Source organism: Pezoporus occidentalis, unplaced genomic scaffold (genome assembly GCF_034315485.1).
Source record: "Pezoporus occidentalis ecotype Australia unplaced genomic scaffold, CSIRO_AGI_Poc_V1 ctg223, whole genome shotgun sequence".
Taxonomy (NCBI): Eukaryota; Metazoa; Chordata; class Aves; order Psittaciformes; family Psittacidae; genus Pezoporus; species Pezoporus occidentalis.
In genome coordinates, this window is record NW_026914106.1 from 474,771 (window position 1) to 494,084 (window position 19,314).

At 47.8% G+C, this 19,314-nt stretch overlaps 1 protein-coding gene across 4 annotated transcripts in view; it reads right to left on the reverse strand.

Moving 5' to 3' along the window:
- The window catches only part of CSMD2 (CUB and Sushi multiple domains 2), a 291,426-nt gene that overhangs the window by 210,383 nt on the left and 61,729 nt on the right, over positions 1-19,314 (reverse strand). For all 4 annotated transcript variants that reach the window (XM_062620680.1, XM_062620679.1, XM_062620678.1 and 1 more), the window contains one exon: positions 15,153-15,265. In XM_062620680.1, coding sequence (XP_062476664.1) covers positions 15,153-15,265 — 113 coding nt within the window. The remainder of the gene's footprint in view (positions 1-15,152; positions 15,266-19,314) is intronic.

The following is a 19,314-nucleotide window of genomic DNA, read 5'->3' on the forward strand; positions in this document are numbered from 1 at the left end:
GACGACTCCAGTGAGTGAAACAGGGAGGGCTAAGCCCAACTGTTCTGTTCTATGCTCACAGATGAGATCTCGCACTGTGAAGCTGCAGAGCTAAAGCAGAGCACAGCATCCCCCTGGGGCAGGAGGCAGCCGCCGCGCCCTTATCGAGTAACTGGTTATAATTTTCATGCAAATAGCAGGAATAATCAAGTGCCTACTGCAGCTGTGTCAGCCTGCAGAAAGCAGCAGCCAGGAGCTGATCAAAGCAAGCAGATGACCTCGCAGGGAGCACGCTCACGGTGTTATCGCCTGCTTTGGTGTGGGCTAAATATAAAATCAAAATACCTCCCAGTGCTGGGAACTGCAGGGTGAGGCAGCCATGCAAGATCATGGATCCTGACCAGTCACAGAACCCCAGCCTGGTTTGGGTTAAAGGGACCTCAAAGCTCCTCCAGCTCCAACCCCTGCCACAGGCAGGGACCCCTTCCACTGGAGGAGCTTGCTCCAAGCCCCTGTGTCCAACCTGGCCTTGAACACTGCCAGGGATGGGGCAGCCACAGCTTCTCTGGGCACCCTGTGCCAGCGCCTCAGCACCCTCACAGGGAAGAGCTTCTGCCTAAGAGCTCATCTCAGTCTCCCCTCGGGCAGGTTCAAGCCATTCCCCTTGGCCTGTCCCTGCAGGCCCTCGTGCAGGACAAATTTGAAAAAGATTGAATAATCAGAAATAGCTTTTCAGTGGGTCCGTCTGGGGGGTTGGTTTGCAGGTTATTCTCCTTCCAAAGTTGGCCTCTTTTCTCCTCTGATTGTCCACCCTCAGGAGAGCAGCACATGAATCTGAGGTTTCAGACATTGGCAAGTCTATTTTACTACTGGTTTAGTTAGAAAAGCTTCACCTTTCCAAACTGGTCACGGCTGTGGCGTTGTTGCTTTCAATGTAAAGCTCCCACGACATGACTTATTTTTACATCACTTAATCTTTATTAATCTTAGTGGAAGTACTGCATTAAAAAATTGTTAGTCTACACACAGAGGGCACAAGTGTATTCCTCATGTCTTTTGGAAACCAAGCTAAAAGAACATGAGGAATTTAATGATGGGGATCCTACACAGCTAATAAAAATTTACACTTAAGGAAATAAATGCCATAAACAACACATTTGGCTTTCCATCTATTGCATAAAATAAAGGTCACACACTTAACTCTTACAAACTAAATGATTTCTCTTACAATGACATTTACACAGCATGTTACAGCACTGGGCTGGGGCTGCAGCCATGGGAGCCTCAACTGAGGCAATCTGGTTCAACCTGCTACAGTCAGTTGGGACAAAATACGCACAGTCCTTTATATCAGAACCTGAACTAATTCTAAGAGATGCTCAGTTTCATTCCTTCCAAGTGGGCAATGGTCATATCATACAAACCTATCTGATAATTAAGCACCATTAAGTAATTAAAGTTTTTGCAGTAGGAACGCAGAACAAGTAGACAATCATTAGGGATTAAATACTCCCAGTACAAAAGAGAATGTGTAAAAGCCAGTTTTCAGGAACAAACTGGAACCTGGTGCAGTTTTCCATACAGACTTGGGGAGGGCAGACTGTTCACATTTCACTCTCTTCTGGGAGTTTTCTCCACCAGAACTATTTCTCACTGACCACTTACCTGGCACGACAAGCAGGATGAATGACTTTCCCTAAGTATTTTAATCTGTGGGATGTTCAGGTCAGCTTTTCCATTTCATTTTAACTGATGGATCGCCTGCTCTATCTCAGGCTGTGCTGTTATGTAGACAACACGCTTCCCAGGCTCAGTACAGCCTAGCTACAGAGAAACACAGGTCAGACCTATCGGTACTCCCACAAGGTGAACACAAGCCACGTCCTATTTATTTTGCTCTACATTTCAGGGATTACTGATTGACAGGCTCTATGCTTATGAATAATAATAATAATATCACTGACCCTTCCTGCGCCTGAAGAACCATTTTTCCTCTCTAATAGCACGATAGGGCTTACATGGAAGACTCGAGCATTGAGCCATAGTGACCTTCCCCGCCCGAGCTGCGGCTGAAGCGATAGCTGATAAAAACCAGTGGATAATGCTCCAGCCATTTCATCTCCAGACACATCAGCCTGTAATGATCACAGTGATAACAACCACCCCAGACCAGCGACGCTCCCTCCTCCCCCCGGCTCTCCCCCGCTCTTGAAGCAGCACTTCATCTTGCTGTCCCTAATACCTGGGGAAAGAACCAATTCGTGCCTTCTGCTCTGGTTCCACGCTCCGAGGCTCCCCGAACGCACCCCCAACCACCCTGAGCACTGAATCGTCTCCGTCTGGCCAGCAAAGCAGGTATCCACGGGAACGTACATTCCCACCTGGATACCGACAGTGTTACACAGGCGCTGCTTCCTGCCACCTCCCTGAAGCCATCAACAGTCTCCTCACACAGCTCTGAATGAGGCATCAGCTTTTGCTCGGGCTCACAGATCTGTCTGTGGCACCTTCCAGGCACACGAGCTGGGAGCACATTCAAGTGAATGCCTTTTCCCTCCCCAGATTTTAGAGATGGCAATGAACGGCAGGAACTGGAAAGGCAATCGATACTTAGGGCACAAAGAAAATACTAAATCAGGAGGAAAAAGAAACCTTCTACCCCTTGCACACATCCACATGCCCCCTTTCTGGCTCTACACAGGAGCTGAACCAGACTCAGCACTGCCTGTATCTGCACGCTTCTGTACAGTGCAAGACAAGACACCTCAGTTTCAGTCAAAGACCAGAAAAATCAGTACAACCGAAGAGAGCGGTCAGCCCCTGAATCACTGCAGCTGCCGGAGAGCCCTCGCAGGGATGAGGAACAGCAAAACAATTGCCCAGCATCCTTCAACCCAAGTAGTTTTGCCGGTGTCAGCCGCATCGGCCTGTGGCTGACTGTGCTTTGGGGTCTCACTAATAAAACCCGCTCTGTGGAAGTCAGAGATTAAAGCAGAGCAGTACAGCAAAGGGCTTTTTGCCACACTGATGCTTTACGTGCATCACAGACACAACAGCTCTATTTCCTTTAACCTATACTCAGTTCTCCAGACTGAATCCCGAGTGCCTCAACTGCAGTAACCAACATGCTCAAGCGAAGAGCAGCTTCCATCCTTCCAGCCCTCCAAAGCTGTGAGCAGCCCCACGGTTTTAAAATCACCGATTTCTGTGGAACACAGCCTGCAAGAAGGAATATGTTTTAAAGGAAGGGCTTGTTTTGGTTTTTTACAGCTTAAATGCCTGACAGCTAATCATACTGCTCTCTTCATTAAAACATTATTCAAGGTGAGAACGCACGGTAATCAGAGACACAGATCACCACATAGCATGTGCATTGGCTTCTGGAAGCAGAGATAAAGTTAATTAAATACTTGTTTAATTTGAATGAAGATAAGATTTGCTCTACTTGAGCTGATCAAACCCTAACCCAAAAGGTGTGCTGCATGGAGGAGTAGCCTTTTGTTCTTCAAGCTTTCCTGAAGATGCATTAATTGTATAGTCTAATAGATACATACAGGCCTTTCTTGTATCATCTGCTTTAGCTCTCAACAACTCCCCTGCTTTCCAAAGGGTAATGGAGGTGACTGAGCACTACAAGAACCCTGCCCTGCTCCTCAGGAGACAGGACCACTGTTTAAAGAGCTCTTCAGATGCACCAGTATGGCACCACGCAGTCCACAAGTTCTGTGCATGCAGGAGAGATAAAAAGACCAAAGAAAAAGAATGTAAAGAAGGAGATCAGAGGGCAAAGCAGAGAAGTACAATGCTAAGAATCATCCCATTCCTACTCAGCGTCAGGGTAAGAGTGACCTGAACACTGATCTCCTTGCCTTGGACCAATCCCTCATCCAAAACACAATGCTTTCTGCTTAATGTAGCTCAGGTCTATGCACACCCAGAAAGAGAGAACAGTCCTTCACCATGGAATCCCTCCTGTGGCCTCTGTCTCCATGGCCTGAAGAGGAGCCCAGAGTCCTTCCACTTCTCTTTCTCTCCCAAGGAACCACCAGCAATTCAAAGCTGAAGCAGGGCTCTTCCAGTAAGGTGAGCCCAGCAAACGGCCTGGAAGCTACTTACTTATAGTCAGGTTTTACTTGGACAGATGACATTCTAATCTCAAAAGTGGAAAGAAATACCATGGGGTAATGGAAAGGGGAAGGAATTACCGTCCAGGCTAGGTGGATTTGAACAGATAGAGAGGAGACGTCTCACAGGAGCTTAGATCCAATTAGCACGTCAGAGGATTTGGGGGGTAGGTTCTCTGTTAAACAGCCAGAAGCTCCCTTTCGGTGTCTCTGCAAACTGCTTTCTATTTCCCAGCCCAGCACTGCTCTGAGCAGTAAGTCCGGTTCACAGCAAGCTACTAAAAGCAATGCTGGTCAGGCAAATCACGTCCTTTTCCTGCAGGAGCTGGTTTGCCTGTAGGAAACTCAACTCTCCTCCTCCTGATGGGGAAACTGGAGCTTAAAGCTAATGCTTCCCACCTAAACTGCTGCACATACACAGCTCTAGTCCGTATTTCTGGCAATCCACGCACACAGCTTCCTCTAAAGCGTCTCTGATCTGTGTATCAGGTGCAAGATTTATCTATGTGCCTAAATTAAGATGCAGACACTCAAACACACATCCCACTACAGAAAGAAATGTAGCCCATGGAAAGCGGTTTAAGATGATGAGGATCCTTGCAGGAGCCCCAGCTGGTGCCAGACAGGCACAAGCTGATCTCTCCAGCTGAGCACCAGCCCCTCTTCCTTTCTTTACACACAGAAAAGAAATGATGAATTCTATAACCACTACGCAATGACCTCTCAAACCCCATTTGTGAATCCTGGGGCACAAGAAACGTTTTCCAGGCTGGTGGATTCCTCCCGCAGCTCCAGGAATGAAGCAGTATTCAAACCCCTGGTCATCCCATAAAGGCCAAAATAATAAAACCTGCAGTTATAAACAGCTCCCTCCCTCGCCAAGGTGCACAGAGCTCTGTACATCACCCTGAAAGCAAATTAAAGCACAGTAAAAACTATTAAACCTAACATCGGTTTGGAATACAAATGGACAGAGGAGTTCAGTAAGGAGCCCTGACACCCAGAATGCCACAAGTGGCTCAGCTGGTGACTAGGGACCCCTGGAAATGTCAGCCTACAGAGAGAACACAGGATGGGCCAATGGCTAAGATCAGAGACTGGGGTTCAGGTCAGATCGCTCACCACAGCGCCTTCCAAAGAGGGAAAGGAAAGCCCAGGATTCGGGTGTTCAAAGTCAACAGAACTTCAGTGGCAATCAAAATGGGAGAAACTGCCCAAAACCCTCCTTAACACTGCCCACAGTGAGAAGACGATGAGCCAGGTCCAGCTACACAAAGAATCTCCACGGCTCTGAAGATCTTTCTTAATCCTCACCACCTTGCTCCACTGAGGAGATGTCATGGGGAAACCAGCATAAGCAGACAGAAAACCTAGAGCAGAGAATAGCAGTTGCATTAGCAGCAACAAGGGGGTTCCAGAGCTGTCACAGCATCCTCAGCATCTCATCTTCCTGATCAGAGCTGCCGTGGCTGTACCTGCTCCAGCCCATTGTGATGGGTAAGGATCACACGGCACTGGAGGACGGACTGAGGCCTTTTAACCAAATTGGCTTGGCAGCAAGCTGCAATTTTCACACAGCTCATTAGTGGTGACTTTTTATGGAAATGTATGCTGAAACCAGCCCAAACGCAGCTAACAACTATATGTGCTGCAAATAGATTCCTTGATTGAAAAGAAATGTGTCTCTATTATATGCGAAAGATAAAAAGGGGCGAGAAGGGAGGAAAATTAAGGTTTTTGGAAAGAAGAACCACAATGAGAGTCCTTCATAAAGTACCCTCACAGCGCTGAGACTGCCACATACCGATTTTTAACACCTTTCTCCTGTCCAGTCACATCCAGCGACCAATCTCAAGCACTAACACCTCCATTTCCAAATCCCACAAAAGCAGAGGCAATCTTCAAGTCTCACCAGTTCTTTACTGTTTTCTGCACTACTTTACATGCTCTTCCCTAAAACAGGCTGATCAACAGAGCTGCACTGCGAGGGGAGTAGCTGTAGGACCCCACTACTGCAGCTGAGCAAGTGTCACTTGATGCTCAAATGCTTAACACTGGATCCTATTTGCAAAGCATTAGCATTCCTGCTCTCCTGCGTCTGCACTGATGGATCTCATTTGCATATGCAAATCAAAAGCCAGTATGAGACACTTAATATTCCCTCAACTTCATTTACTGCTGCAGAAACATGGGTCAATATCTCACTCCATCCCCTCCTATGAGGGGAGGGTTCAGCTGAGTCAGCAAATGCTAATAAAACTTTGCTGCTTTCAAGTCTTAAAATCAATTAGTGGTATATTAAAAGCAAACTTGCTGGAAGCTCATTTAAGTAATAAAAATCCTTTGTATAGCTAAAGAGAAGAAGAACAGGAAGGTTGCCTCTGCCCCTTCCCCAGGGAGTTGTTCTAATCTGAAGCTGCAATGGGAATGGTGGCATCTGCCCCCACCTTTGGGCAAGCAGGGAGCTTCTCCTCTGCCAATTCTGCCACCTTCAGAGGGATAAGGACACCCCAAACCAACCCAGCCTTTAGTACCTGCTTCTCCCCTCCCCTTGGCTGAAGAGCATTACCATGCACAGGCAGCGAGAGGATTTCAGAGCAGCCACTAACCCTCTGCCCTTGCGTCCGTGACATTAATCCAACACTGACACAGCACCTCGCTTGCACTGACGCTTACAGCGCAGTGGCTCCAGGCTGTCACAGCGCGGAACGGAGCAGCCCAGGCTCCGGGATCACCACCACAAGCCGCTGGCAAGAGGCACTGCCACGAGAAGCTGCACGATCGGCTCTGGCACAGATCACACTGAAACCCCAGCCTGCAGCCTGCCGTACCTATGGACATCACCCACCTACAGCGGAGCCCCCCAAAGCCCCCCACTCTGTGGGTGCTCAGCATCAGCAACACCCTGAAATTAGTGACTGCCCCGAGAAGATCCATTCAGATCAGAGCAGACACGGTTTAAACCAGCCGAGAGTCAGAGTCATGCAATGGTTTGGGTTGGAAGGGACCTTAAAGCCCATCCAACCCCAACCCCTGCCACGGGCAGGGACACCTCCACCAGAGCAGCTTCCTCCGAGCGCCATCCAGCCTGTCCCTGCTGACGGGGTCCGTGCCCGGGTCTGGCTGCGCGCTGCTGTCAATCACAGCTCCGCAGATGAGGTGCGGACAGCCCACGCGATCCCAGCGGAGCTTTCCACGTATTCCTCCTCACTGGGGCCTGGCTTCCGCAAGTCACCAGGGCCCCAGGCTTGCGGCTTGAAGCCCCTGCTGCCAGCAGCCACACAAGTACCTGACCTTGAGCACTCCGCAGCGGCTCTCCTTACTCAAAGCTGAGCTGCGCCTCGGCTGGCAGCAGAGCCGGCTCCAGCTCCATGCTCCGGGAGGCACCTGCACCTCCACACTCCCCCCACCGACGGAACCCTGCTCACAGACAAGCGCAAGCATCCCCAGCCACGCATCCCAGGGAAGCACAGTGGCCAGCACAGCTGTTTCTTCTTATTCCTTCATCTTCTCACCAAGATGCTTGTTTTGTGACACCTGATGTAGCACCGAGCTCCTGAGCACTGCGAGGGGCAAACACCTGGCTGTTTGCTTGATTTTACTGCAGCTAATTTATTGGCCATCATCTGCAGGATGAGCCTGAGCAGCACTTACACCAGCTCCTGCCAGGGCTGTAAAGAATAACTGAGTCACCACTGCCATGCCAATTTGCCATTCATTTCCCTTTCAAGGCTGCAAAGCCACTGATGACTGGAATAAGCTTCTGACCGTGACAACGGCTTCCCGTATGGAACAATAAGGAGTAAACAGATACAGATAACTGGAAATAAACAGCAAAATAGGGTTTACAAGCCAACACCGGTTCTTCCAGCGCTAGCACAGGCCAGTAGCAATGGGTAGCAAGAAGCACTGGCAGGAACTCAGGCTAATTTGGGATATAAAGCCCAGCTGACCAACTCCTACCAGATACTTTACTATTTCTCCCCTCAGGTTTGCATCCACAACTCCAAACACGCGCCTGAACAGAACAGTTGACTGTGCAAAATCACTCCTTTCCAATATGCATATGGTTCATTAAATGAAACAGTAGCTGCACACTGCAAACAGCTGATGACAAACAGGGAACACAGCTACAGAGCTGAGATATTGTGGAAGCATTCCAAAGAGCAGCCATAAGAAAAACTCCGAAGCTGTATGATGGGCAAACCGACTGCCAACCAGATTTTTTACATTAGATAGAAACCACTTAATGGGAAGCAGAATCAATCCAAAGAATTGCTTTAAATCTAATTATAAAACTACTTCTTTTCCAGATGCTACACTGTGTAAAACAATCCTGTCACTCAATATTATTGACACTGCACTGCCTTACTGCTCATTTGGTAGCTTAAGTTTATCAGGTAATCTAAGGAGTAATACCTTGCAAACACGAAGCAAATTAAAACAGGCCGGGCTGCCTGAATAGCTGCGTGGTTTGGCACACACATTTGGAAGGAAGCGCAGCGTTAGGAACCCTAACAGGAGAGCAGTGAACACAGCAGGGCACAGCATCCTCCTCCTCCCCACGTTCCATTACAGCAAATCACAGCAGAGCAGAGCTGCTGCAGGGCTCTGGTACCCATGAGCTATTCATCATCGCACGGTGTCACTGCATCGCTGCCTCCCTCCCTAGCCAGACTCCAGCTCCCTCTCCTTCCCTCCAGGTTTGCTGCTACTTGACAGGCAGCAGTGACAACAAGAGGGATAACACCTAGTTTTTGTTCCTATTCTCTCTTTCAGGCCTGATGTTCATTATGATCAATCATGCTTTTTGTAATCCCCGGGTATTAAAACGGATGGAGACATTGCAGACATCGGAATATCAACATTCAAACATGATCTGCAGAGCTGTTGCTTTGTTTCTAGAACAATCAGTTCTACAGCCATTTGGAAACAGCAACGTGACTCAAAACCAGCCAACTCATTCATAAACCTCCTAAGAATCATAGGATCACAGGCTGGTTTGGGTTGGAAAGGACCTTAAAGCTCATCCAGTTCCACCCCCTGTCACAGGCAGGGACACCTTCCACTAGATGAGGATTTAAAACATTAAGGATAAGATCCAGTGCCCATAAGTATTATTAAGAAGTGCACAAGGCCAGCAGGGCCAATTTAGGATCTCTTTGGCTGGTTTGAATGCTCCAAGCAAGTTACTGCAGCAAAGTAATAATCCCATTTTTGGTATATAGGGTTCGATAAAAACTCCAGGGTCATCTGCTACTGTCCTCTGACTTTCCATTGCTTGCTTACTTTTCCCTTTTCAAAGCAAACATGCAATGCCACTACATTCACTGCTAACTCAGTGCTCTCTGCTGACTCACATTCCTACCTCTCATCAGCAGTCTGGGATTTCCCAGGGACTCCATGACTCCAGCACGACCCTGAATCTTGTGAGATACAGGAGGAGGAGGGAGAGATGACCCTGAGGGAGACAAAGCTACATCCTTCCCAGGTCACAAGTAATACTAAAATTAGGAGGCATAGTAAACAAAGAACAAAAAGCCACTAGAACAAGGTACATTAAGCACAGCGGATAAGGATGAAATGGCAAAAACCACAGGAACAGTTGACTGAATGGGAGGTAAAGAGCTGTAGCTATTAAAGTCAAGTCCTAAAAGGAATTGCACAGTCCTTGAAGGCTTTATAGTACCCACTCAACATACCCAATACTAAGCAGACCAAAGTAAAAGTAGCTGTTGAAGAGTCAATACCCTCCAGCATCCAGAGTTTTACACTGAAGAGTCATTTTCAAAAGACAAAGGATTTGTGCTTCCAGATTCCTCCACTTTGCTCTTGGGAAAACGGGAGCGCTATTCCCCAGTTTATCAGAGGGTTCCCAAAAAATGCACACTGCCCAAGGCCTTGGGGATGCCCATTTCCTCCTCCCAAGGACAACGCCGGTCTTCACCATCACCGGGACCTGATGTGCACAGTTATTATCTGCTTTTATGAGAACCTTCACTATTCTGTTCCTAAGGACAGAGAACTCCAAGTGACCAATGTGGCTTCCATCAATGGGGCAACTGCTACCGTAAAGTCCAGCAGAGATGGGAAAGCAGAAATGAAGCAGTTTCACAGCTCCGGCTGCTCTGTGGATGTCTTGCAGTCAGGAAACCTCATCTGGGTTTAGCAAAATGAATGGTCAAAAAGGGACAGGAACCAGTTTTTAATTGTATTTTCTAAATCAATGTATGCCCAGCTCCACAAACAACCCTCTAAAGAATGAGATATTTGTGCTTGAGAAAGAGCAGAGTATTTATTATGAAGGAAAACAGCACCATTTACTTGGGGCTGTTTCCCTCTGTATTTAAGCGCTTCCAATTTCTTAAAATAAGCAGTGTTCTTCTAGGCATAATTGTTTCTTTTCAATCAGGCACTCAGTGTTTGCCGCTATCAAATTTGCTGCAGCTGTAATCAAACACGATGTCTTGGGGAGGAAAATCTTCACCTACTGCTAAATTTTGCTGCAGAAGCACTGCTGGGAAGTGCAACAATGGAGTCCAGAGGCCAAAATGCCCCAGTTCTCCCCAGGGGTTTCTGACTGAACTTGGCTTTTGGAGAACAGAAAACGAACGTTAAAACTCTAAAAGGTACACAGATGAGGGCTCCTGAAGCATGCAACATTACCACATCCCTCTGCTTTCATACCGCACTTCTCTTGTTAGAACCCTAACACCAGGAATGAACACATAATTCCATCTGAGACAGAGAACCTGAGGCACAAAGCAAAACTGACCGAGACCCCTGGCAGTGCTCAGGGCCAGGCTGGATGGGGCTTGGAGCAAGCTGCTCTAGTGGAAGGTGTCCCTGCCCATAGCAGGGGTTGGAACTGGGTGAGCTTTAAGGTCCCTTCCTACTGAACCCAGCCTGGGATACTATGATAATATAACAGGACAGGGACAACGCTAAAGGGATAATCCAATTCCTTCCTGATCCTACCAGAAATCCACTGGACAACACTGGTCTAGCCACAGCAGGACCAGTCTCAAGTGAGAGCCCTGTGCCTTCTCCAGACTTCAGCACTGCCGGAAGAAAACATCTGGTCAGCCAACAAAGGAAATACCACCTCTCCCCCTTGGGATGCAGAAAAACTCCAGCCCTGACTGTTCGCTTAGTGTTTGATGAATGCTCACCGAGTCTCTGCAAGAAGGATCTGAGCAGCCTGGAAAAGCATAAAGCTTCATTAGGCTCATGAGCCTCAAGTGCTTTATAGCACTGCTCTCTAGTCATGTATGATGAAGAGCAGGTTCGGGGATCCTTCCTTAAATCCCTTTCTATTTTTCCTACCCTCAGGGCTAACAAGGCAGCCAGGAGGTAATGGCTTATAAGCAGTAATTTTATATCTAAATTAGTAAACTAAAAACCCCACCCGCTATTCATCAGGAACAGTTATTAGCATTATTGAGGAAATGATGTGGAATTTATATCCATTTTCCTCTCATTGTAAAAGACTTACCCAATTTGTTTTAAATGTCAGCTTGCGATGCATTCATCAGGTGTGTGGCAGCAGTGATTGCAATTAATTTCACACTGTAGCCTGGGCATGTGCCTTCCCCCACCTTCCAGGGAAGCAATAAATGGGAGCATTGGTCATTTCTGGTCATTAAATCTCCAGGAATATTTCTCACACGATGAAACTGTCGGGATTCACGTCCCAGTAAAACTCTAACTGGGATTATTTATAGCTGCCTCTCCCGCAGTGCAAATGAAACGCTTCACAGCAGCTGGTTCAGGGTTTGGGGTTCTGGAGAACCACCACTTAGTTATAAAAAAAGGAAGGAATCCCAGAGTCTGAGGGTGAACAGGGCTAATTGGGAAATCAGGCTGAATTCAAAGGACTCTTCAGCAGGGAAAAATACAAATTTAACGATGCTAAAAGCATGAAAGCACTTCAGTATTTTCTAAATGACACATTCTGAAATTGAGCTTGGTAAAAACTGCTTCTTTTTAGGAGAAGACTCTCTTAAGTGAAAACATCACCTTCAGATCAAAGCATTGTATTCAAATAGAAATGAAAGTTTCTGGGTTTAATTCAGCAAAAGCTAACCATTTCTCATGCCCAGTCATACTGCCATGGTCACCCCAGTTCCTCTTCCCAAATCATGCACTGAACGACATGTACTTGTGCTGATCACATCGCGTCTCCTCTCAACCTGTGACATCGCTGCCGGTTTTCCCATGTTCCCAATGCCACAGGGCAGCTCCTGAATGCAGGACATGCATTCATGAATTGACCCATTCTGCCCCTGTCTTGCAACTCAGAAGGTGGGAACCAGACTACACAACCCAAGTGAAATCATGCAGAACATCTGCACCACAGCCGGAAAGAGAAGCCAGATTTAAAGCTGTCACCCTGTGATCTGATGCCTTAAATCCAGAGATGCAGCACCCCCAGCCTGTTTGCTCTCAACACTCTCTTCCATGGCAGAAGAATGACTTTTAAATCCCTGCTGTTTATTGAGCTCTGAAACAATATTTGGAATCTAAAGAAAAATCACAACAAAGAGTTCAGACACTGGAGAAGATGAAGAAGCAGACAATGAAAACCGACAGAAACAAGCTGGCAACACACTAGAAACTAAATGAAGAAAGATGAGGAAATCAGACAACAAGGAAAAGAGGATTAAGGAAGATCCCGCAGCCAGGCACAATAACACACAATGGAGTCACAAAACCATGAGGTCAAGGAGGAAGCATCACAGCCCAGCAGCCCCGAGCTGGCTGCTCCTCAAATTCCACTGCTGGCACTCGCCTCACCTGGGACTTGAGAAAAGGCTCGGCAGACTTTTCACACCCAACTCCATCCCTGGCTGCTCTTACAGCATCTCTAACCCCTCAGAGGTTTAACAGATCCCACCAGCAACGCACTTGAGCTCTCCCTTGTTCAGCCAGTGAATGCAGAGCTGGACTGTGTCTCCTGAATGAACCAGAGATGAAGAAACACATCCACAGGTATGAGCAGAGACGTCTGTGTTGTTTTCAAGCAATTGCTTGTAAGAGATCTTATCACGCAGGCATCATACCAACGAGATAAGCCAGCAAGATATTAACTCAGATAAAGGCCACCTCCATTTCTGCATTTCCCAGCGGGGCAGGGTAGAGCAGACAGCGTGAGCACAATGGGTTTGTGTCACTTTGATGCCTCCAACTCCACACATTCTTCCTGTCCTCCTGGAAAAAAGTTCCTGACATCTTTTGTTCCAATCTTAAAATCCTGTTCCTTTCGGTGCATTTCCCACGATTGCTTAAAGGGAGGAGAAGAATAATGAACATGCTTTGATAGCAGATCATAAAGGAGCCATTTACTGCAAGGGCTCTGATGCATTGTTCTGTCTTTAAACATGAATTATCGAATCACAAGCTATTCGCCGAGTCGGAGATTGCCAATGAACTGAAGGAGCATCACAGCCCTTGGATCAAAACCACACTTGTCTCCTCCTTTGGTCTTAGTTAACAATCCAAAGAGCAAGGAGCTTGTTTTGAGGCTGGTCCAGGGCAGCACTTCCAGCAAACTGCCCCTCTCCCTCCCTCAGAATGAAGCTTTCATTTACAGGTGTGCTCTGTGACACTCACTGCCACAGGTTAAGTCCGTTTCCTTTTTCCCCTGGAGATGCACTCAGTTACCTGCTTTAAAGCCTCCAAATCACCAGTCAAATAAACTTCACATCATTTTTAGAGCTGTGACTAAAGGGCAGCTTTGGAACAAGCCTGTGTACCAGATTACCTGCTGCATAAGATAATAAAGAAAAACATGAAAAAGTGTACAAGCAACTGTGTGTAAATGCCAAAAAATGAACTCTAAATGTCAAGAAAGAACAAAACCAGCTATGTGGAATTGTAGACTCGCAGAACAGTTAGTGTTGGAAGGACCTTAAAGATCAAGTGTCCTCTGTCACACTGTTGGAGAGCAATAGCAGACAGAGGTTGAAGTGCTCTAGCAGAGATTCTGCCAGTGGACAACAGGATCAGCCCCTCATTCCCACACTGCTGCGCTCCCCTGGCCTGAGCTCCCCACGCACCACCAGCAGCCCCAGCCAGCACTTACCCTGGGGACGCGCAGAGCACGGACCTGAACACCCGTAACACACTCATCGCTTCCAGCCCAGCAAACACAGCTTGGGTTTTCATCAGGAATTAGAGGGGATTTAAACACAGCCACCCTGAACAAGCGCACAGGCTACAACAGCATCTGAATGAACGCATCTGCTTGGTTTCACGCGTTGGGGAACTGACCAGTAGGACCCATCACAAGGGATTATCACTGAGGCTGGGAACTTTTAAGGATTCCAAAGAAAACCATTTCTGAAGACACAAAAACATTCTACGTTCAATAATCAACATGAGTACAGCCCGAATTTTAACACTGTTATTCTGCCATTCATGCAGCAGTACCAGGTCACAGCCTGCCTCCTGTGAACAGTTTTTCCAGTATCTAATGACACCACTGTCCAAGATCCTCAGAAGCTACAAAGCCTCCACATTACCCCCAAACCCACCAAACACTGGACATCATTTATGACAAGAAACACAGGAGATGAAGTGAAGTTCTTGGGGAGGAAGGTGCAGGAAAAAGAATAACAGCAACTACACAAAGAGAACTCAAAGGGAAAATGCACTGATCTGAGCATCCTCTGCACTGCTGTGTCTCCACTGTCTCAGCTGTAAATCCCAGTGGCTACCCAGGGCACCGTGCTTGCTATTAACAGATTTCACTGTCAAATCCCACATTCCCCCCCTTCCCAGGCATCCTAGCTTTGGTGGGAGAGTAAGCTTTGAAAGACGTTTGGAGAGTAGATGATGAGAGGAAAGAATACCTTACACTGGGAAGGAATCAGCAATTTGAATTCCAAAAGAATGGATCCAATTATACGAGAACCAGGCACTCCTCTCTTGGACCGAGTGTCTGCATGTGTATATATCCTGCTGTAAACTCTGCACCTCAGTTTTCCATCCTACCATAAGCCAAATGCAGGTAAAACTCAAGACAACCACTGAACGGGGCAGACTTACCTTCGTAGCTTGCCTGGAAGCCTTGAGCACTGACCGCGTAATCGCTCACAAGCCACAAGGACAGCACAACCCCTGTACTCACAATGGGAGCAGGCAGCTGGAAACCCGTTAACCTGCAAGAGACCAAGAGGAAGGTTACACTCACCACTGTGCCCTTGCTAACATATGCCACTGGCCAAGGCACCACACAGGGAGGTTCAGAGCACAGCCTGGTACAGCTTCAATTCAGGAGGTGCTCCACAAGTGATGGGAAACCCACCCCGGGCTTTTAACACCTTCTGGGTTACTGGAATAACAACTGATGTCTTTCCTCATAGACTGTTTAAAACCGATCAATCTGCTTCACACCCCAGCCCTTCAGAGTAACACTCCCCATCCATGAAATGGGAGCAATGTTCAAGCTTGCTGAGCAAGCCCAAGAGATTATTCCATAATGCTTTTAACATGTTCTGAGAACCCTGGAGTAGAAATATCAGATAAGGGTCCAAAGCATTACACAGGATAGGTTAAACTGAACACAAACTGAAACAGCATAAAAGAACAGGTGAAAACCTGATGTTACCAGTTAACTAAAGCCCATCAAGGTGCTGCCTGAAGAGTATTTGCTCTGCAGTTTCACATGGATAAGGCTTGAAGTTTCTAGGAATCCTCCCAGCCTGCACCCAACTGCCCCTGCAAGAACAATCCCAAGGACAGCATTTTTCATCCTACATGCTAATATCTAATACATATCACAGGGAAGATTGTGTGATAACACCTCTTTACTCACTGAGGAAATCAAAGCCCACAGACACAAAATCATTTGCACAAGAGGATCTTAGAGATGTGCTGCAGGAGCTGCCTAGAACAGAGACAAGTGCCCAACGGAGTAGAGAGAACTGGATGAAAAGGGGACAAGGGAGGTGAACAGACCAAAGACAGCACTGCAGAAACCCACAGCCATGGGGTCTCCCCTCCCACCTGCTTTCCTTGCAGGCTTAGAGCTAACTGACAACTGCATTATTGCAGAGGTCTGTTTAGCAGTGATTTTAAGCTCCATTATCAGACCTCAAATCCTCCGTCCCCAGGTGCTGCAGTGACACAGCTCAGCAGCAGCTGATGTACATTTCTCAGGCAATTACATTTTTATAACTGAGAAGCCTTCTCCACACACTTGGCTGAGGTGCCTTAGATAATAGATTTACACAAGGAACATTTGGCTTAAACCAAACTCATCACAGATTCTTGCCTGCCATTACCAAGGACACAAATCCCGATGCAATCCCTAAAACCCAGACTTCCACAAAACCTCAGGAGCAGCACTAAGTGAAGGAGCTCCCTGCAGCGTGCTATCATTCAGGATCAGGAGTATTCAAGCTGGATCACAGGGACACGAGTGCCACAAGATAAACAGGCTATGGCATGTTTAAAGCTTCACACACACAGAGGTTTATCCCACAGCTTTCTCTATAGCAGCTGGTCTTTCTTAGGGAGAGGGCAGAAGATCACCCCTGATACAAAGCGCTCTGACCCCTTAACTGCCTGTATTTGATTCAGAGTATTTCCTCCTCACATACTACATGGAATGGAACAAGCACCCACAGAACTAAACCAGATCTTCCATTCTGGGGTCACTATCCTCTCTCCAGCCACGCAATAAGGCCCCAGTACACTGCAGTTCCCAGCCCAAGCAAGCTCTCCTTTAAAGTTGCCACCAGCCCCCAGCAGCTTCCAGCAACAGTGAGTAAACTTCCCCACTGCTCTCACTCTGGCCCTAATTTACTAAAGCTAACTACGATCCTATGACTTCAAACAGACTGAGCTAATGCAAGCTGACGTGCGCTGCCTAAGAGCCTTAGTACAGCAAAATCTCCAGTTATTGGCAAAGGTCAGGCAGTTGCTCACCAATGATGCTTTAATGTCAGCAGAGAAGTACAGACCCACTCTCCACATAAACCCGTCGTACAGGCTGGAGGAACAATCGCTCCTCTTTATGAAGCACACAGGTTCCAGGACTTGTAAGGATTCAAGGTCGTTTTACCTGCACAGGACTGCGGAAGAGTCCCACAGCTCTTACTAATTTATTCTGCAGTTTAAGTAAAGAGGCTGCCTGCCCCCTTCCCATGCTCAAAAACCCAGGACACGCACGGACCAGGCTTGGCAAGGACAGCAGAACCCATGCGGTGCTTCGGCGTGTCCTAGAACGAGCCAGCAGTAGAGGGGGTTTCTGACATCCAAAGCCAATCCCTTCTCTCAGACCTAAGGGTCCTGTTCACAGCCGACGCACGAGGAGGACCCCACTTTGCAGATGCTGCTTTGAATTCAGGGCAACACTTGCACCTCTGCTGAGCAGCGAGCAGGTACACGTGTCCCACAGGAGTCAGCGGGACCCAAGTGCCACCTGGAATCACGCTGCCCTTAAGCATGTATTTGTATTTCCTAGTTCCAGGGCCTTACAAGAAAAAGAATTCCTGTGCAAAAGGGCATGAGACCGTAGCTGCGGCTTTGTTCTGCGATTCCACACTGCCTGAAGAGGCAATTGTCATGGAAACCTCTGGACTTCCTCAACCTCTAAAACTTAACAAATCCAACCTCCTCTGCAGGCCCTGGACTTCGGAGGCTCACCTGTCCCGAGTGTCCCTGGGCAAGCAGAGGAAAACGGGATGCCCGACAGCACAAAACGTGACCGAACACCGCCCTCCCTTCACATCAAGCATCCTTGCTGCCAACAGAAGATGGAAAGTGCCCCCATTAGTGCTAAAACCAAACTGAGTGAGAAGGAAGCAGGAAATACTGCTTCAATAAGGAAAAAAAAAAAAAAATCTATGCAGCAACTCCTAGCCTCCCCTTCCTGCAGGGAAAACCTGCACCAGACGAGACCGCTCCTGCTCCTCACTGCGAGCACCTGCAGTCAAAATAAACATTATCCTTCCTCTTCAGCCTTCAACCAACGCACACAGTTGAGATCTTTGCCTTTTCCTGATGTTCTTTGTTTTCTCCAAGCAAGAGCACAGGCAAAATCCTCTTGAGAAGCAGCAATTCAACAGGACTGATGCTCAAATCACTGCTGTAAAGCCTCGGAACTCCTGTTCCAAATCCCCGGAACAGCCAAGCTTGGCAGGAGACCTTGCCTGGGTAACGCCCTCACGCCTTCCTCCCTACATCTGCCATCTGCAGGCCAGGCAAGTTTAAAGCATGGGGATCAGGAGGATGGCACAGACAATGTGAAATCCTTCCCCCACGGCCTCACACATGAGCAGCAATTCTGACATCACTTGTATTCGGTGTAGCAACAAAAAAAATCTCTACATTAATGAGAAAGAAAAGCAGCAAATTCTGATCCTGGTTTTTCCTCAAGGGCCCCAGCAAGAAGGAGAGGGTGGTAAGAACAGCTCAAACAATCATCTTCAATTTCTTCTGTACCTCTGGCCAAATGGACCGAGTGATTATCCCTGAAGTTGCTTGGAGCCAACACTGATTGTGTGAGATTTTCAATGTGTTTTTCATTGGCTTAATTCTGCTCCTACTGTGAGGAACCAAACTAAACCAGTGCCAGAAACACCACTTCATAAGCTTGCTCCACAGCACAGCAAAAATCAATATACCAAAACAAATCAACACCGAAATCCTCTTACTCTGTTTGCATCCTTCTTCGTTCCTTGCCTCAGGTTTGCCACCAACACGCAAATATCCCTGCTGCATGGCTCCCCCTCACAGCACAACAGCAGAACCTGCTTCTCAACATAGCTTTGCTAGAACCGAGGGCAGTGAAAAATAGCTGCTGTTGTGAGCACATCTTCAACAGGTTCTCTGGAGTGCCACGAGCACCAGCACCCACCAGCACACCAGGAGCTGCCCGGGCTGGGATTGAGCTGAGCTCTTAGGCAGAAGCTCTTCCCTGTGAGGGTGCTGAGGCGCTGGCACAGGGTGCCCAGAGAAGCTGTGGCTGCCCCATCCCTGGCAGTGCTCAAGGCCAGGTTGGACACAGGGCTTGGAGCAAGCTGCTCCAGTGGAAGGGGTCCCTGCCTGTGGCAGGGGTTGGAGCTGGAGGAGCTTTGAGGTCCCTTCCAACCCATGATTTATGGCATCCCACATCTCGGGTCCTTTACAAACACTTTCACCTCCATCTGTTGCGTCTGACACTGCTCCACTGTATCAAGTACAACTGTACCGTGCACCGTGA